This window comes from Nelumbo nucifera, chromosome 7 (assembly GCF_055504915.1).
Source record: "Nelumbo nucifera cultivar China Antique chromosome 7, China Antique-T2T, whole genome shotgun sequence".
Taxonomy (NCBI): domain Eukaryota; kingdom Viridiplantae; phylum Streptophyta; class Magnoliopsida; order Proteales; family Nelumbonaceae; genus Nelumbo; species Nelumbo nucifera.
Genome location: NC_142655.1, coordinates 5,137,372 through 5,158,939, shown reverse-complemented (window position 1 = coordinate 5,158,939; position 21,568 = coordinate 5,137,372). Strand labels below are relative to the sequence as shown.

Below are 21,568 nucleotides of genomic sequence, written 5' to 3'. Positions count from 1 at the left end.
CGATGCTGATGTAATTCTTGAAGTGAATGTTTTAAATTTTTAACACAGAAAGTGTAATTAATTGGATAACCAATAACCACAAATCTATTGCAGAATGCAGATAAGGTCAGTACAAATTTATGTATGAAATGATGTTGATGTCTTGGGGAAAATTATTACTTAGTGGCCCCTGATCATGTGGCAGAAAGGTTGTTTTCATTGTTTTCTCTTCATTTTCATCATCTTCTCCATCCTTTATTCTTGTTGTTGTCATCATCATCACTGAAACTTCTTTCTTTGGCTAGTGATTGGAGAAATGTTCAATTATACAATATGTTAGTATCTCATGTACATGGAGCCAATTTTGGTGAGTGCTTACTAGGTATGATAGTTTGGATTGCTTGTGCCATAACTCCATGTATTAAGGATTTGACTCGTGAAATGAAAACACAACAAACTTTTCTAACAAAAACCTTTCAAAAAAGGAAAAAAAAAGGGAAAAGTACGGGCAGGTTCAATGCAGATTTCTGATTTTCACTGCAAAGCTATAAACATTCAAAATGTCAATAATTCACATTCTATACAATAATGCCTGCCCATGAATTGACATCAATTCCGAGCTGGCACCTACCCCAACAGTACTTTGGGCCTACAAATTCTGACCCTGGGCTGAACCGTCATTCTCCCAAAAAAAAAAGGCTTATCTAACAAAAAAGAGCACTAATTTTATTTGAAACAGTTTTGTATCCATCGTATGCTTGTTTTACTATTTTATGTTCACTTATATTAAAGACTTAATGGAAAAGTTGTGAATGACCTTACATCTTGATTAACTACTTTTTTCTGTCAATCTATGTGGTAAACTCTTGTATCTCGTTGTTTATTGGATGGTTTTGAAAAATCCATATGATAAATCTGCTGAGAAACTTGCTTTGCAAATTGTATATTTCAAATCCATCTTCTTTTCCAGCCTTTACAAATTGTGAACATTAGGTATGCACCCATTCTTTATGTTGCATGATTTTCAAACCATCGTTGACCCAGATAGTAGGACTGTTTGGCCCAGAAACTATCTAGGTAATTTGTTCCGTTTCACCCCCGAATCATTTCTTTGCCAAAAATCATTTCAGCAACACGTTAACACAAGTGATCAAACTGTCATCTGTTCAGACCCGAGAGTCGAACCACTGACCCAAAAACAAACAGGGTCTAATTCTCAAATCAGGACATTGAGACTTAAACCTTGTATGCTTTGCCACAAGATTTAATCCTTTCAGAAAGATACCTCTGCACTTGTATCTTTGAGTTGGGTTGGTATATTTTCATCTTGAGTGTGTATAGTTTGTAAGGTTCCAATGGTAAGGTTTGTGTCTAGGGATGTCAGTTTTTCCCATTTCCCTGGGACCTGCCCTTTACAGGGCGGGCATGGGATGATTTCCCCCCTATGGCCATGGGGATGGAAAAATTTTCATCCCTATTAATAAGGATGGGTGGGGAATGTAAAAACACTCTCCACCTTACGATCCTTGTTTATATATGTATATTAATATTTTAAAAAATATAACTGAATATATTTAAATTTTTTAATATTTTTAAAAACAAAATGATTGATATCATAAAAAAATCACGGGGAATGAGAATACCAATGGGAATGGGGTTAAAAATGTTATGAAAAAGCAATTGACACCCATGAGTCATCTTGTATTGATCAGTATGCTAATTTTGACAAATCATAACTAATGTAATAGTTTAATCAAGACACTAAATCTTTCTTATTAACTTTTAGATTTATCATGCTTTTCCAACCAATCCCATAAATACTCTTTTACCTATTGATTTTTAGCATAAAAAGCAATGGCTATCTTCTTTGTCTAGAAGATTTATGAATCCCCCTTTTTTTTGTGGTAAAGGAAGACCTCCGAATCAAACAAGTGAGTAAATGGTCTAAATCCTAAAGGATTTCTTACTAACCCTTTATCGCATTCCTTAAGTAGAGAATCTTTTAATTTTCTATATATCACTTCTTTGACAAAAGTGCTCCAAGAATTTCTTTTAAAATTTTTTAAGTTCAACTTAGAATTGATATGACAGAAATAGAATTGGAGAAGACATGAAATAAGACTTGACGTATAAAGAGAGATCTGATCTACAGCCAGGAGTGCCCCATCCTCTATTATAAGTCTACCTACCAAAAGAAATCCTGATCTGTTTTCTCGATCATTTTTTTTTTAATTAATAAACTCCCAAACATGCCCCCCCCCATTTATGTTAATGAAAGACAACTACTTACGCTCGTTTGGAAAGAGTATAAATTAATGCAAATATATACAGTGCAAATACATGCAAAATATAAGGTTTTGCACTTTACAAATTTGTATTTGTATTCAGCATTAAGATTAAATTGAGAGTATATATACAAAAAAAAACAAGGGTGATTAAGAGGTTATCTGATGAATACTGTTTCAAAGGAACATAGTGATCAGTAAAAACTTGAGATAAATCCATTAGGTCGGCCCTGGATGAGGGGTAATTTAGTCACCTGAATGACATTACGACACATGGCATTACTAAACAACTAGACGAAACCCTAGCATTGAGTAAGCAAACCACCTCGATAGAGCGGCTAGCAGCGCCTCGTCCAGGGCCGACCTATAGTACCTTGGCCCGGCCGACCTAAAGTATCTCGGTGTAAGGAGAGACCTCCTCCGAGGACCGGACGAGCTGACTTGGGCACAAGTAACGACTTACGAGACATGCCCGTCGATTTACTCTTTAAGCCCGTTATCAAGACTAAATTCTCCGGGAGTAACAATGCTCGGTTGTTAAGCCCGCCTACCCGCATCGTCCGCCTCAGAGTTGATCGAACGGACCTTAGTCCTCTGCACATGTCACGTAACTGATAGAGAGATTCTCTCCGAACATAACGGGATTGGCTCTCCGGGAATTTTAGACCCGTTACGAGGGGCCTCTAGACCCTCACACCTATATAAAGGCATCATTCTCCTAAGTGAAGGTACGCACAATTCAGCTCTCGCATATTCTAATCTTCTAGCATTCTAATTCTCCTAAGTGAAGGTACGCACAATTAAGCATTGGTGTGCCCTCCTTGAGTAAAAACAACCCTAGCATTCTGATATTATTTCCCTTCAGGTCTCTCCAGAAAACTATCTAGTTCGTCGATTGATCTACCTCAGCATCCGATCTACCACCTAACTCGGCATCCGAGTCACTTTCCAATAGGAAAATTTTCAGCTCGGCATCCGAATCAATAGCCAACAGGGAAGTACCAGATCACGCACTATCACATTTGTACTCCTCAATACTTTTCCTTATTGACCTTAAGATTAAATTGAGAGAGTATATATACAGAGAGAAACAAGGCTAGGTAAGAGGTTATCTGATGAATACTGTTTCAAAGGAACTTAGTGATCAGTAAAAACTTGAGATAAATCCATTAGGTTACAGAAGTAAAAGCACAGTCAGTCCCTTTTTATTTGTTTTTTGTTGGTTAGCAGTAACTACTCTCAGTGAGAGAAATCACTACAGTACATGGGTTATAGATCGAGCCCAATAAGCACTGTTTGCTTTCGGCAACTTACAAAAATTAATCCCAGCTGTCCTGTGAAGCTTTTACACTAGTAGGTGAATTATTCCTAAAAGAAAACAACTTAAGAGTGATACATTTCGCTTTCAACTTGTGCTTCATATTTTTCACTCTCACTTTTTTTTTTTTTTTTTGTTCTGATATGTAGCGTGTTCATTGTACACACACATCTGAAGAATGGAGAGAGGATCCTTCGAGGAAGCTGGTGAAAGAGCTTTTTTTTTTTTTTTTTTTTTAAAAAAAAGATCTTTTTCTCTTTAATCTTTCGTGCTTATTATTATTATTATTTTTTTTTTAAAGTTAAGGGGATGAACCTTTGGCCTTCTCCTAAGTGGACCCCACAAACCCATAATTTACACATGGTCCCACCAACACAGCGATCAAGACCATTCAATGGGTGGGCCAGCCTTTGATGGTTGCATGGCCTCAAGTGTACATAGATTGTAGACACTGGAGCAGCTGGTTCCTTTTGAGTAAGGTTTTACATAAAGAAAACAAAAGGAGAGGTGGCCATGATAACTTCTTTTGGCAAATGATTAACAAAGTATGAAACACCATCATTTTACAATCCGAGCAAGTCATCATTGAATATGTAGGAATATATATGTTGATTCCCTTCCAATGGTTGATAGTATGTCTACGTACCCAAATAAGATGGTTTATTCCACTCAGAATCAAAGAAAAAAAAAGATTTTAATTTATTAATTTTTAATTATTCCTGATTCCATGCGACTCACTCACTCTCTACTGACAAAATCATCCTATGGAAACTGATGGGTAGCTTTCAAAGGACAGGCCACAGCTAGGCCAGCCCTGAAATAACGGAATAACAGTCAATATGTAACGGGTATAAAGGTGCAACTGTGTAACGGCCATAAATTAATAAACAGTGTGACACATTTGCTCCTGCATGTGAGAAGCCAGATGCAATTCTGATGAGACCGTGGGCCATGCCACTGGTGAAAGAACGGATGGGATCATAGTCTGTGGTGGAGCCATATTCATTCATTTCCTTCCCCTCTACCTTGGATTGGATATGTAAAGCTCAACAGACAAGATTTGGGTTTTTTTTTTTTGTATGGTTACTATTAGTATATAAATATACTATAACAATACAAACGAGGAAAAAGAGAAAAGAGATGAGTCATGTAAAAGGTAGCTTTTGTTCTTCATGAAGAACATACGACGAGGAACAAGAAAAGTGCCCCTTTATTAAGAAGGCTTATCTATATGATAAGTATTCCGGAGCATAAGTTAGATGCATCCAAACACAACCCAAGTAATAAAAATTATAAAAGTTTTCATGTACTAATGTAGAAAAGAAAGAACAGGAAAAGGTTGAATGAAGGCAAGATCAATTCCAAGATGTCGATAATTTCTGGATGTACTTTTTTTTTAAAGGTATGGATGTGCTGGTTTGGTTTAAGTTTGTGGGTTTTTGGAGGTGGGCTTCTTTTAACTTTGATTTGGGTGTTTTGTTTTTCTTTCTTTACTAGTATCTTCTGCAGCAAGATCTTGTATTTATTTCTCAAAACAAATGGATCTATTGGAAATACCCTTTGATTTCATATGCTGGAATCATGGCCAAGAACGCCAAATATAGCTTTTCCTCTCTCTCTCTCTCATTTCTTCTGTTTGAAGTCTCTACATATTCCCTTGGCAAAGTGACCCAATACCTACAACTTGGAGAATCTCCAAACATGCAAAGCAAGAAAGCTTTAGTAGAAGAGATTGGATCAAACCAAGCATATTGCATGGATGATGACGATAATGAACAACTAAAATAAATAAAGTGATCTACGATTATAGTCCAAAAGAAGGATTTTGTTTTCTATCTTTTTCCTATTTATTTATTCTTCTTTCTTCAAAAGTTAATTTGTTATAAGGTCAAGATTATTTGCTTTAATTTTTGTTTTCCTTTTTCCTTAATGGGTTCTATATATATATATTCTGAGTATTTATATCAATATCCCATCATATTTTGTGGGCGGAATTCAATTTTCCATATGAATATATGGTTTCTCTTGAGATGATAAATTTGGGTAGCTTTTAAAACTTTGAAAAGAGACTTGTGATTCGAGCCATGGGAGACAAAGTTGTCCCCTTGTGTTGGAATGTGAATAGAAAGGCAGAGGATAAAAAATTGTTTTTTTTTTTAATGGGGAATGCTTGTTCTCCTTGGCAAGCCCACAGCAATACATGTAATTTATAAACCTAATAAATAATGGGGGAGAAGAAGAAAAGATAGAGAGGAGAGAGAAGGGTCTTGGGATTTTAAGCAGAGAGAGAGAGAGAGGACTAACTCATCAACTGCTAGGCAGTGGAGACAATCAATTTTCGGTTGTCAGCATGTGACCAATCCTCTTGTGATCCCTACTAATTCCTTCTAATCCCCTGCTTCCCTTATTAAAGAAATGTCAACAGGATCCTGTAGTCTGATTCGTGGGTCGGAGTTGCAGTCTTGCAGAGTCATAAAAAATAACAAGGGTGGAAATTAAGCTCCCACCCTTTAAGACATTTAATTATTAATAATGCACGTATGCATGCATTCTCTCTTCATCAAAAGAGATATTAATACAAGCTTTGTGTGTCTTATTCTTAGGTCGTTGTAACTCATTTCAGGAATGTAAAACCTTTCATTAGGAAGCTAAGAGCATATTTTGATGATACAGAGAATACAATCACAACTCCAACTCCAAATATTTTGAGTAAAGGGGGCCAAGAACAAATTAAGTACTACAAAGGAACAGTTGTAACGGCTGAAGTCAAGAGTGACTTCACACTTGACTTCGTCAAGTCTCTCTCTCTCTCTGGTACAGATGATTTGTTGTTAGAAACAGCAGTAACCATGGACACTTTTCTTGCTTTTCTTCTCTAACTTGATATATTTTGATGTTGATGCATAAAACATAGTGGGCATTAGGGTTTATATTATCACTCCAATGTTGTCAAGGCAAAACGCCTAAAGATAATAATGACCTCTTGTCACCATAATTATCATCGTATTCATCATTAATACTGACTCGTCTCGGTGTAAATATAACAATTAAAGACGGTCATACTTCCCCGTTCCCACGTTAAGTTTGAAAGCGAAAACCCAAGGTGCCAAATAAAGAGAAAAGGTAGAGAGAGAGAGAAGATCATGAGGAGCTAGATCAGTCAAATGTCTGTCGAAATGTCATTTCAAACTACAATACATCCATGAATAGGGTCCATCAGTAGGTTGTGTATGTACCGTAGGGAGGCATCAGTATGTGTCGCAAATAAGCCCAACCAATAGGACTAAGGACTTTGGCTCCCACTATTGCAGACCTCTTCCCAATCTCTCTCTCAGTCACTCTCTCTGTTATCTATCTATCCATACGTTTCAGTAAAGCTGCCAGCAAATCCATACCGTCCCGTCCAACCTTACGAACATCGATCTTATATTATTGGTAGTTTGGTACTACTGGTATTATTGCTCCTTCCTTTCTTGTGTTTATATTTATTATATATTAGAACTCTCTCTCTCTCTCTCTCCTTCTATTACAAGCTAATCATTTGATTTGAATTTCCAAGCGTAGTGAATCTCACACGGTATATGTTCCATCCATCAACGAAAACATCTCTCCAGTCTCCACTACCCAAAGTAAAGGGTATGGCATCATATGCACTCAAAAAGCTGATGTATTTGCAGGTTGAAAAGCCTATTCCAACTACATTTCGAACCCAATATCCTCAACTGTCTTTCTTATCCAGGGAGCTTATATCCTTCCTTCCTTCTACACCACTATTTGTAGATTTCATGGACTAGTGGTAGAGAAGACTGAAAAAAGAGCAAAACAACCTTATAGGGATTTCCTTTTCAGAATAATAATAATAATAAAATCTTGCAGCTGAGACAAAAGTTTGATCAGAACATGAATCCAAATGGGTATATATATATATATATATATATATATATATATATATATATATCCATGCAATGTACCATTGACCCTAAAAGTGGAAGAGACTTTGATTATTTTGAGTCATTCACTAGATATCATATAGCTTTGTTGAAAACATGGGTATTTGCACACTGTAGCGCTGTATATTTGTTTTGACGCATGCATGTGTAACACATGAGAAAGACAACTCTTAGGTATTGATATCCTAACTAAATCAGGAGATAGTGATTTATAAAGGGACCTTCAAAACTTCTTTTCCCTTTCTATGGGCAAGTGCTGCTGGATTTCAATCCTCAATGCCTCAGAGATTTTTTTTCTATTTTTCAATGATGAGAGCAGCGTATATGAATTAGTAACTGATCATCCATTAGAACTCCTTCTTTCATCAAAGCTAGCTAGCTAGGAGAGATTAATTAAAAAGAAGAAATGGGGGAATTAAATAATAAAAACCATTAGCATTACCTGATGAAACAAAAATGGATTTACAGAAACTGGGTCTAGCATTGATATCGATGTATTTTTCTATATGGGTTCCTACAATACTAAGATCAAAAGAAAGAAAGAAAGAAAGAAAGAAAGAAAGAAAGAAAGAAAAAACAGCTCTCAGAAGTAAATTCAACGTTCAATGTTTTGCTGCTGCTTACTCAGAGAGCCAAAATTGTAAGCTGGGTACCAGCTCATAAGAAGAGTCACTATTCACTTATCCAAAGGACCATGGATATGATCCGTATCATCACTGCGAGGTCTCGTCATCTTGTTCGATTTCAGACGCAGGTTCTTCTTCTTCTTCAAAGCAGTCAATGCCATAAGCAGCGTGGCCATGTCCAAAAGCTTTGATATGGTCCTTGAGAGACCTCTTGTGCTTGAAATCAGACCCACAGATGCAGTACCACAGTTTCCCACAGTTCTTCTCGTGGGTTCTCCAGTCACCTCTCACGGCGAAGGCCTTGCCGCATTTCCTGCACATGAAGGGCTTGATTCCATGCTTTCTCTTGTAATGGGTCTGCAGAGTTCTGAAATCCTTGAGTGGTTTGGCTCTTGGGTGATCGATGTTGTTCCTACAGCCTGGTGCACAGCAATAGCAAGGCAACCTCAGCATGGCTGTTGGTTGGGTGCCCCTCAGAGACTCCGGCCCTTTTCTATACTGAGATCCATGCCCCCACATATGCATCTGCAAACCAAAGAAACATGCCGGAGAGAGTAAGTACTTCCACCAAAAGGGGTTAGAACCAGAAGCTACAAATTGTGCATCCACCATTGCTCAGTTTTCCAGAAATTAAACTGCACAAAAATGCGATCTAATGTATTAAAGTGGAACTTTCTGCTCCAAAACTAGTCTTTTCTGTTGCAGGCTTTAAGAACATGTGGTTTGTTCAATTCACAACGGTGATCTGAAACAAGATTCATATTCTAGATCTCTCTCTCTCTCTCTGAGCTCCTGTTAAGACCGAAAGCGTATTCTTAATCAAGAAACAGATGATAATTGGAAAACCCTGGATATAAATTGTGTATTCGCTAGCTTGAAATATTGTGTGAAATTTGCCCACCATAATACCCACAACAATAAATTAAAGAAGAAAAAGGGAGATATGAATTCGTGGTTAAACATGGAAATAAATTCTGAAGCAGGTATAAGTTGGTGCAGGATCAATAACAGTGGATACCATATTCCGTTGTATGGGTTTTTTCATGCATGTGAGGATTGGTTTGTTTCAGAGAGCGGAGTGTTCAGGTTGAAAAGTTGTGTTCTTTGACGAAGATCATCTGAACCCTGGAAGAAACTGGAACATTTTTTCAGTTTTGCACGCGCGCCAATGTGTTGAGGAGAACACAAACTTCAAAGTACCAAAAGCATAAGGAACATGCTTGTGTTGTTCAATCACATAAAGAAAGGCACTGATCTGAGTCTCAGTTGGACCGATGGTCATATCTTCAAATCCCAAAACCAATAAACCATGCAAATGCAAACAAAAACTGAAAGCATGTATGACTATATAAATACACATAATTTTAAGAAGAAGAAGATCAACTCAGACCCATATGACTAATATACTATCTTCATGTTGATCAAGCTTAAAGAAAGTGAAAGATTATAATCCAAGTGGAAGCAAAGAAAAGAGATGATGGGTTTTTCTATTTCATCTTTTCTTCAAAATTAAAAAGAAAAAGCTCAAAGAAGAGGGAAGGAATCATGGTTCATGTTAAGAAACATACCTGCATGTTGTTGTATCTATTGAAGGTCTTGCAGCAAACAGGACAAGCGAACTGTGTAGGACCAATGAGAATCTGAGAAGGGGTAGGGATCCAATATTGGCCCTTATTGAGTCTGTTCGTTGTATAGCCTGAAGCAACAGTAACGCCTTCCGTCTCTGTTTTTTCTGTAGATGAAGAGACCGAAGAGATCAGATCAGCAGCACTCGGACTGGGGAGCCCGATATGTAGGGCAACAGTTACAGTTTCATCGTCGGCAATACTAGAGAAGCTCTCATCTTTAGGCTTGTTCTTGTCCTCATCCATGGCACTGCAGGAGGCCCCTTGTTCTTCATGTCTGGTCGGGCTCAAGCTAAGGAGAGGAAGAGCTTCTCTGAGGGGAGGAGAGGGAGGAGGAGACTGATAGTGAACCAAAGAGTTCTTTCTGTCGGTGCTGCTGATGATATTATTTTGATAGTAGTTGTATGCGTAAGGAGTATAAGATGGGTTGGAGGAAGAGGAGGTGGAAGAAGAAAAATGGTGATGAAGAGATCTGTAGTTGAACCATCCATTGAAGAAATTAGAGTAGGGGTCTGTCATGATGAAAGGTGAGAGGGGAGAATGGATGGTTGGGTGGATGGGAGGTTATTATAGAGAGAGAGAGAGAGAGAGAGAGAGAGAGAGAGAGAGACTAAGAGAGAGTAAACCCAAAAGAAAAATAAAGATAACTCAAAAGTGGAAGGTAAATAAAACCAAATGAAAAGAAGCAAATGGGTGGACAGTTCAAAAAATCAATACTAATAATAATAAGGTAGACCCAATAAAAGAAAAGGAGAGAAAGAAATCACCTCTTGCTACGGAGAGAGAGAGAGAGAGGCAAGAGAGGAAGGGGATAGTGGGATAGAATGAGATAATCTTGGGACTTGAAAGAACAAACTCCTTGTTGGGTAGTGTGTGAAAAGGGAAAAAATGCACACAGCAACCCAAGAAGAGAAATAAAATTAAATATATAAAAATGAAAGAAAAAACTCAGAAAAAAAAAAAAAAGAATGACAAGGTCAGAGGTTAGGGTTGGAGTTGTCTCCCATCCCACACGAGTGTCTTATGTGCCTGAGGCTGAGAGAGAGAGAGAGCCTCGGTACAACCCGAACAATACGTATAAGAGAAAATTAAACTTTTTTTTTTCTCTTGCTCGGGAAGCAAGTAGTTTAGTTTCACTCAGTGCCGGCATTTGCTTCGGTGGACGCGCTTTGGTCGGCTCGGCTCAGTACGAGCTGAGAGACTGTCCCAATCCTCCTCTCATCTTCCTTGTCTTATATACTTGACCCTGTTCATACATACATACATACTCGCATGCACGCCCAGAATCCACTGGTCCTCCCATCACCCACACTTCACCTTTTGCCTATTGAATTCAATCCAGCTATTCTCACTCCCAGTCTACAACTCCTCAACCTCCACTTCACAGTTGTTGTGCATGTAGTATTACGTTTCTCTTACTCTTTTACATTGCACCAATTCAGCCAGTACATTACTAACTACTAACTACGTACATTAGAAATAAAAAAAACTATTATCTACATTTAAGTTATATTTAGTGTCATTGTCATTTTTATTTGCAATGTTTTAGCTTGATTAATACAAATTTTATGAGAATATATTGTTTTCTACAATAAATGTTTTGAATTAGTAATACAATATTTGGTACCATTGTTGTTTCTTCATGAAAAGTTAAATTTGGTGTTTCTACTATAAATGACAACACTCAATCCAATATTTATGTTTTTTCTTTAGTGGAAATGACTATATGGTGTTATGTGATTAAACAATTTCTCAAAAATTTGTATTGACCAACCTAAAACATTGCAAGTTAAAGTAATAATAGTATCAAATACAACCTTAATTTAATGTGGTTTTTGCCATGTTTTTTTTCTATATGTTTTTGAAATATTGCACCATTACTAACATTATTTAATTGCATTTTCCTTTATGTCTTCCTATTAATTAACCAATTGATCAAATGGGGTCGTGGGTAATTGATTCAGGAAAGGCTGTGCCTGTGACTCACTGGTGACCATTAAGGGTTTATGCATGGATCTCATCTTATTAACAGTGTCTGCATAAAACCCATGAAATGGAACTCCATGATTTGCTTAAGAACCATTATGGGTCTGTCCTTCAGTGATAATTATTATTGGGTAATAATTCAGCTCTTCTTTGCGAGCCAACAGGGAAAAGAAACCGTACCCTCATCCTGATCATTCTCCAATCCATATCACGAATGTCCATGAAAGTATGTAGTATTATTCTTTAATTGCCTCATAAGGGGTAGATGGGACACCCTATGGGCCCTTAATTAGGAGGGATTCATGGGTCATGGCTAGCTCTCTTTCTTTATTGACAAATTGTGGGTATTTGATCAAGGAAAGCATTTGTCATCCATATTTTGCGGAATCCAGGATCTTCTTAGATGGGCAGATGGATCTTTCTCTAGGTCAACTATTCTCAGGTGGGGTAATTGATTTATGTTGAGTAATTTGGTTTTTCGATCATGTGTTCTTAGGGCATTAATTAATTACCCCTCAAATAAGCCATGGCCATAGGGGTATATGTGTGAGCCATGCATTCTCTCATGGATATATCTTCTTGGATAATTATATTAATCAAACAATATAATACAGCTTGATTCTATAGCCATCGATCCTTTACAGATTGTGATCAGCTGATTCATATATATCATTCATGGAGCTCTGATTTCTTGACTATTAACAAACTTGGTTAATTGATCAGGAATGAAATAGGAGACATTCTCTCTCTCTCTCTCTCCTATTTCATTCCTGTGTTGCATTTACTAAGTGGACATAACAGGACTGTTGGAGCATAGTACCTGGAGATGTCCCAAGAGAAATAAATAATGGATGGAGGGAAGGTGGGAAGCTGCCATTTAAGTGAGAAAATGAAGGCCAGATATAAGCCAAAGTGATTGAATGGAAGGTTTACGGGAGGAGGCGGCAAGGAAAGTGATGGTCAATAGCAATACAGCTGTTTTTATTCCTTGGGGTTTTTAGAGAGGTACTGAGAGAAGAAATTACGTGGTGAGAATTACAATGACCAAGTACATGGACCATAAACATCACGTACTGGGGAACATTTTGCTGCTATATTGACCAGCATGACTACCCCAAATTACTCTCTTTTGGCCCCTAACTATGCTAAACCTCATAATTAAAAAGGTCCCTATATCCTTCTAATGAGAGAGAGAGAGAGAGAGAGTTAGTGGCATATTTGAGTAGGACCTTTTCCTATGAATTAGGGAATGAGAAGAGTTTGTGGGCAAAGGGGATTTGAGTTAAGGGCAAAAATGTTATATATGTGTTACATAATCACACATTATAGAGATGGGGGACAGAACACTTTGGACTACTTTGGACAAGAATGATTGCACACCCAATTTAGGCTTTACTCGCTTGGTTTGGATTACTTTTATTAGGTGGATCAGTGATATACAGTGAAGTTATTCAATGTTCCTTCCCCATCTCCCTAAAGCAAAAGGATTTTAATTAAAGAAACACTGATGAGCATAGTGTCACCTATCTAATTCAACTGTTCAAGTTTAGACCCTTAATTAGACCTAAAAGCCTCGTTCATAGGGATGTTGGTCTACATTCAAGATAATTATGCACCCAAATCCTTCCATTAACATAACTGATGGATGATGCCCATGCTAGATAGACTCTACTACTTTGCATATTTCTTAAGGAAGAAAGCTTTATTAATGCAAAAGAATAACCAGGGGGCAGGTGACCTGATCCTCAAAGGTACATCAAGAGAAAAATTGCTCTAAAAAGTAAAAACCATCCAAAAAATTAAACCAAAAACAACAAAAATTTTAAGAAGTATAGCAGGGTGATCGATAACCCTTGTTTTTCCTTGTTGACCTTCGAACTTGGACCGTCTCCGGTACGTTCTTAGATTTACGGTTCTTTTGATTGATCATCCAAAAACTAATCAAATTGGTGCCATGGTTGGTGATTCATTGGATTGATATTGGGGACCATATATGAAAGGTATTCTCAAACGCAAGGTACCAACCAGCTGGTTGATAATTAAGGTTTCCTGTTGGTTGTAGCAAAGACTTGGGATCGAATCCCACCTGCACCTAGGTTGCGGGGGTTACGGGTTAGGGGATGAATTACACCCTGTTGTGTATTCCTTCAAAAGATATCAAAAAAAGAAGGGTATTCTCAAACAAGTCTCAGAAGACTCTGGTTGAAAATACATTTCCTAACATCTCTATTATATATGTTGAACCTTACAATAGCAGCTGGTCCTTATGCTCTAAAGGGTAGTTAGTACGTCTAACAAATGAGCTATATATAGGGGCTTTTAAACCTTCTTTATTTATATAAAAACCTATATCCCCAGCCCCTTTCAGATAGCAACTCCTCTTATTTGATTAGTTTTCCTTCTTCAATTGAGTTTTTGTCTCACTTCACCGACAACAGAGATAAAACTTTTGTTCTCAATGAGTCTAGTTGAAAACTTGAAAGCTTCTTTCGATGTGAATGGGGCCAGATAGATTGAGACCATGACTAGAGGGAAACATGCTTGTAGTCTGTCAAACTTTGATAAATTTGGGTAACTATATTGGGCTTGAATCACTTTTCCCCGTGATGTATATGAGACAGTTCACGTCAAATTTCTTGCGATAGCTTCAAAATATCCCACCTTTCTAGGGAGAAAATTTTATTCAAGGTCATACCGCCCAATATTTTTAGTCTGTGCACAAAGACAGCCTATTAGAAAGGTTTCCAATGTCCAATTCATAGTCTCATCATCACCATTATAGACAAAACTGAACAGCAAACTATCTATTCGCATAGTCAATGTGATGTATGAAGGAGGGACTCTGTCAATCCCCCACCATCCCTTAACGACCCATGAAGAAAAATGAGATCCAATAACTTGTGCCGACGAATTATCCCATAGGCTGTGTTTGGTTGCAATGCAAATAAATTTGTTATGATGCAAAATTATGACAGTGCAAATGATTTGAGTGTAAATTTTTGTTTCAAATTTTAGCTTATTTTATTTGATTGCAGTACAAATGAAGTAAATTAAGACATGAAGGAGAATAAAATAAAACCCAAAACAAAATTAAACAAGAATGTGCATTTTTTTTTTCATTTTGCACTTCCATACATTCGTACTAATATAAATAAAATTGCACTGCAACCAAACACAGCCATAAAGAATTTTACAAAGTGGTAAATTTGTTTTTCCATTTTCATTCCCATAATTCCTCCACATGCAGTGTACCTTGATCTTTTGCTTTCACAGATCTTATCGTTTTGGATTTGACAAGTTCATTGGTGGGTATAAGCATCAATTCAGTAAGAAAATCAGGCTTTACCCAAATTCAAGATTTCAATGAACTCGAAACTTTTCTTTTTTGTTTTGAAATTAGTAGAACCTTTCATTCAAAAAAGCTTTGCCATTTATTAAAGAACAAGTTCTCCCTCTAATATAAATGGTTAAATAGTTGCATGTAAATATATGTTATATTATCTCAATTTATTTTTACCATGCTATATAGGATTCTTATCTTGATTTCCAAGGCAAGCATGTCTCTTTGTGGGTAATTTCCCTTTTGGAAGACTAATATTAATATTCTTTAGATTTCATTGTAGTACTGCAAGAAAAGAGAGTATTTGTTCATGTATGACTATATACTTTTTGAGGTTTTTTTTTTTATAATGAGTATTTTTTTCCTGTTTGAGCATGGGAAACATCCAAACAACTGGTTTTGTTTCACCCTAAAATCATTCTTTGGCCAAAAACCGCTGACTTGATTAGTGACCACTAACTCAGGTAGTTGAACCGTCAACCCATTGACCTGGACAATGATTTTTGACCGTTTTTTATTTTAATTATTTATTTTTTAAATCAGAATGAGTCATCCATTATTCGAACTGGACAGTTAAACCGTTTGACCTGGGAAATGGTGGCTAAAACGGTTCCATGTCAAGTCCGGTTTTTAAAACCTTGTGTTTGAGAGATTTGGGTTGGGGCTATTATGAACCTTAATTTGGGTTCAGCGTTGAAGGTAAAATAGATATTTTATTTCCTCCATTAACTGTTTCCAAAATCTGAACTAGGGGTCTGAAGTTCTACACAAATTTCTATCTCGTGTTTTGGGTTTTGGGAGCTTTGATATACGAATGTTTTTGTGTGATTTTCATTGAAAAAACTTGTTATAACCTCCCTTTTATTTAATAAAGGGAAAATCTGTGATACGGAAAAGATATGATATGGAAAGAGTTTTGATCAATCAAAATCCACCCATGAATTTTGATAAATAACACTTGATTCCTTACCACGTTTATGATTCCAATTTATTGGTCAATTGTTTTTCAGATATCATATCTTTTCCATATCATAGTCGAACCCTTTAATAAAATTGTGTTTATCTTAATTAACCCATGACATAGGCAGTTAGTTGAACCACATGAAATCCTTATTCTTTGTGATTTTGCTTTTCTTTTTCCTATCAATGTTTCTCTATTTTTTGAGACATCAATTCAAACAACATACCATAATACGTATGACTCAGAATTTATATAAATTAGATGTTGGTTTTAATCAATTATGGTTGCAAAATTAAACAATATTAAACTCAACAGTGCAGTTCAGATAAATAACTTCTCATTAATTATTTTAAATTTATATTAATTCTATTAATCCTTGCAAAGGAATGTTAAATGCGTAAAAGCTCCCCATCTGTTGTTGGTAGATGCCAAGATCGATTAGAAAATAATAGCTGCCACATTCTGCACAAGATTGCTTTGACCACCAAACAACTGTTTTAGATTCCAAGGTGCTTTGGTATTAACAAACCAAAATGCCAAGGTCTGTATATTCTTGCAGACTGCAGTAACATGAAAAGGAAAGGACTCTACCAGGATATTCCTCATTTCAGTCCTCTTTCAAACAGACTAACCCATGCCCACTTGGCATCAACTCCTAACATGAACCCCCCACTTCTGCAATTTGATCTTTTTTTTTTTTCTTAATTTTTGAAAAGGGAGATGGATCTCCCATGAGGATGACTTGGTGAATAATCCAAACACTATAATTAACTTCTTTTCATACTATATTAATTTGCACTTAAATATATCTCATGCTTTTGTCTAAGTAACCAAAATTTGCATTACTATGTCCTCTTATCTAAGTCTAAGCATTTTGGGGATAGTTACTTATTCCCCAAACTTGTGTTGGTCCATGTTTTTTTCTATTAAATGAGCTTTACAAGGGAATGAGGGATACATTGGAAAAATCAAATCAAAAGTGCACACTCATGTTAAATATTGAAAGGGCTGAGGCTTAATCACATCTCTTGGTTTCTGGCCAACTTGCTGGTAATCAAATGCCAACCCCATAAAGGAAAGGCAATGTATGCTTGAAGTTGTTTAGGAAACCAAGTTCTAGTTTCATTCAAAGTTCAAAATTCAAGTCCTTGTTCTGGATAGCCCCATGTGAATCCTTAGAGAAAACCCATATTTAGTTCTTTTAGAGAACTACTTTTTGGTTATGTTCAAAGTTCAAACCACAAGTAGCCCTTTTGGATGGACCCCTATTGCATACTGCATTGACTAGTGGATTGATTGACAAGCCCCTCAAGCCAATATGTAAGAATTTTATACTTACTTCAAAGCCTCCCTCATGTATCAAACTCTGTAAAAATTCTTGGGGATTGGAATAATTAAGTAGCCATTAATTTAGGAATTCCCATTTCATGTACATTTTAAATACAATGAGAGCAAGGGTGGGGAACATTAAATGTTTCTACTATTACATTTGTAGGGTTCCCTTGCCAACAAGAAACACATCATGCCATGTACATTAATTAATAAACTCATTAATGAATTAATTAACAATCCCAGGTAGGTATAGACTCCAAGAGCCTAGAGATCTGTAAAAAATAATATAATAGATTAGATCATTAGAATAAACCATAACTAAATAACAGATTAAAACAGCCACTCAAATGAGGTTGAGGCCCCTTCTTTCTTGACCACACTTCATGCTTGATGCTTCTTCCAAGTTCCATCCCTTTATGTTTCCAAGAGAGCACGAGTGTGTGGGATCACTTTCAGTCTTCACCCTCCATATATCCTGTTTTGTGACTCCCAAACATCTCTGTCCCCATAACTACGAAACCCTACAAAGTCTAAATCTTATTATTATTATTTAGTTGCAGTTATTTTGTTCAATTCTCAATACAAAACTTACAAAGCTGTTTGGTTAATGTTCTTTTTTCCTTCATTCACGGTGATGATGAAACGTGGGCCTAGTCTATCCATCGGCTTTTCTTGAGAACTGGAATGATCCAGTGCAGAAACACATAGTTACTTGCACTCAGGATATGTTGACCAAATCAAGAACACCCTGTGTGAAAGTGCAACTATGAACATGATCAGTGTGAAGGGAGCCCGCCTGAGATTTTGAGACCCAAGTCTATATTTGCAGAGAGGTCTCTCAGTATTTGTTTTCCTTCTTGTATTTAGCAGTTTTGATCTCTTTTTGGGTGGAGTGTTATCTATACTTGTTTGGACTTAGTCAATTTATTTCGGCTTTTCTTACTGCTGGTTTCTCTGAGTTTGTACACTGACTCTGAGCATATTACTGAATGAACTTCGCCTATTAAGGCTTAAAAAATAAAATGGAAAATTCAAACGCGTTGATATGGGCTATGCACTGCAGCCATGCATGGATATACTTGTACATCCAACCAAGCAAATGACACGTGCAAAGGTTAACAATACGGAGAGAATGAATGGTTGATAAACACTATTTACGTGAAAATATGACATCAACCAATGATCTCTCTCTCTCTTCTGAAAGAAAATGAAAGCATACCAAAAACAAGGAGGGATCCACAGAAATCATCATCACCTAAGACTTGTCCCAACTATATAGGGTCCGCAAGAGGAATTGATAAATAATCAAGTAATACAAAGTGAAAAGATCATTTACTAAAGCACACTATAGTATAGTTTAATAGATTTATTGAGATCCACCCTATAGTTTGTGTTTTATTAAAATACCCCCTATAATTTGCAATCGATTTACTTAATTGGTCTTATGTTAAGAACTTTTGTATTGCTTGGGAAATGTCATGTGATCACCTATGCCGAGTGGAAAATGTTTCAAGGGCATGGGTCGAAAATATCCCCAACACTTCATATCAAACTTTTAGAAAGAAATAATGTTTAGTTTTAATAGAAGAAGGGAAACAATGGCACCCGGGTTCCCAATTTGCAATATTGACTGAACAGGCTGATTGCCCACATTTTACAAGGGAATAATGTTTAAGTTAAACTTGTGTAAGTCCATGAAACCATAGGAGATGTTTTAGTAAATGACCCAAAATAAAAAAGAACACTGTTAAATTTCTTTTTCTGAGGGTGGGTCTACGGTTTGTTGGCATGTCGTCCATGACCATTTCTAGTTGTTTATTGTAACTTGTAAGTACGGCAAGAGGAGAGATTGTGTTAGAGACTAGAGAGAGAGAGAGAACCTTAAGATCGAGATGCCGTCACTTCAATTCTTCAAAGCGTTGTGGGTTCATGGACTTCTTTCTGGGAGGGTATTATTATGATTGTTGCCAATTGCCAATTAAGATTAGTTAGGATTGGACGAAGAATCACCATCCGTGAGGGTTTGTTAGGACTATGACATTGGTCTTCTTTAATGAGCCATCAATCAACCCAAATGTGGCGTCAAGTCTCCTTCCTTGCCGGGTTACACGACACGAATCACATCACCCACGTCCACGGTAGGGTAGACGGTACACCCAAATGAATTCATCAAACATGGTGGCTTCATTTCCCCGATTTTACGTGTGTATGGATGTGTGTAAAGTGTAGTAATCAACTGCATTCTGAAAACTGAAAAGCATTATCTGATTGTATTGTTTGTAGGGTTGGTTAGCATTTCACTGCTCTCAGCTCTTGGGAGGGATTGGGTAAAAAAGATGAACCGGGGATGGAGGGTGGGGAAATGAGAGATGTATGCCACAGGGCAAAGCGGTCAAGAATCAGCATTCCGCATGTTCCGCCTAACAACAACAGTTCTCTGGCTATTAATAGTGAATTTGGTTCCTGATCTTCATGGTTCAGACTTCAGAGCTCGCCACGCCTTGCGTAGTCCCGAGGTGTCTAATCAAACTATTAATGGAGCAGGAGGGGAGAAAAAAGCCCAGTGGCTGGATGGAAACACTTCAGAGTTAAGACTTAAGACATGAAACAAAGGCATCTTTATCTTTTTGACAGTGCTAAGAGTACGGTAGTGCTTCTGTCGTCGTGGGGTGATGCTTCTTCAGTCATGCATGCATGGCGTGCATGGTGAAGCTTCCAACAGTAAATAGATTTAATCCCAATCCAGATTGAACAAAATGCCCAGAAGATAATATGACACCGACTTCTCATCATGGGTGAGACCGGGATCCTAATTTCATGGATGGGGTGGTGCAGCAACCAGCAGCTCTCTCTCTCTCTCTCTCTCTAATTTAATTGATATGAAATGAAACACAAGGCACCTGGCAACCTGCATTGCCGCGCCCTGTTGAGTTCGGTGACGCATTAGAAATTAGACATTAGACATTAGACCACGTTAAAACAGTGAATAACAAATATGGACAAACCCAAATGTAGCAGCAGTTCTTAGATGACAGTGGCACTACTTATAAGTGATATCATAATTGCATATGTAGCCTGGCTGAAAGATATAATACGTGATGATGCCCAACAAGACAGAGATTCTCTTAGGGCCCAGACAGGGACCACGCCAAGAGGCAATGACAACATTTCGGTTTTACAGACAAATGGTAACCCCAACTGGGCTTTACTTAAAAAATGTTCTCCAATGACCCACTCAATGGAGACCTGCTACAAAATTCAGCAGAAACAAGCGAACTGGGCAACATGATCCACTTATCAAATTGCAGGGTTGCTTCGGAAAAGAGTGCAACCAACCGAATCAGCAGAGCTTCTAATACTTCACGAATCTTGCGAGTTCAGGTCCAGGAATACTGGAGAACCATCTATAGTTTCTAGAATAATAGATAATCAGGCCAGCCCTCTGAAAAATGCAAATCCAGAGAAGCTTGGTTAGGTCGTCTTTCTGAATTTGAACTGGACTATGCCGCGGGCCGGAAGCCTAGCATCTTAGGCCTTGTTCTCTGTGTATGCGTTCTTAATGGACACACTTAAAGTCTAGTATCAAAACCAAACTTCTAATTTTGATTTGTGACGAAACCAATACTTCAAAATGAAAGGGGCTCGTTATTGATCAAAAATATGGGCTCGCTCTCCGTGGCTGCTGACCAATTCAATGTGAGAAATCTATCAACCCAGCAAACTCCCAAGTGAGCTTAAAACTTATTAAGACTCCGATCTTCCCCCCCCCCCCCCCCCCCCCCCCGGCCCCGATCGCATTTCCTGCAACTAGTTGCAGGACAATCCACAGACCATTCAATAAAATGCAAACAAACCAGTGTTTGAAAGAAATGAAAAAACATCACATCAACTGGTGTTTTGTTTAAAACACCGCCCTATTCACATTTCATTGGGGTCGCATGCAACAACAGTTGCAGTAAATCTTCTCTACCCCCTCAAGTGCTTGTCACCATTCAGATTGGTTACGAAAACCAACCCAAACGGATCAAAATCCCAAGTTCTAACTTCCAAAAACACATCCTGACCATCAAACAAGATGGATTATAAGGTTCATCCATCAGAATGGAGGCTTAGGTTGGGAGCATGTAGTGATGTGTCACCTCAGTACAGGCGTAACTGCAATGCAA

The 21,568-nt window shown here is 37.4% G+C and overlaps 1 protein-coding gene across 1 annotated transcript; it reads right to left on the bottom strand.

Moving 5' to 3' along the window:
* Positions 1–7,947: 7,947 nt before the first annotated feature.
* LOC104597449 (zinc finger protein WIP2-like) lies at positions 7,948–10,658 on the bottom strand. The gene is made up of 2 exons (XM_010258981.3): positions 9,727–10,658; positions 7,948–8,683 (listed from the first exon to the last, which is right to left on the bottom strand). Exons 1-2 carry the CDS (start codon positions 10,300–10,302, stop codon positions 8,246–8,248), a joined length of 1,014 nt encoding a protein of 337 aa, XP_010257283.1. The 5' UTR covers positions 10,303–10,658; the 3' UTR covers positions 7,948–8,245.
* Between the last annotated feature and the right edge of the window lie 10,910 nt (positions 10,659–21,568).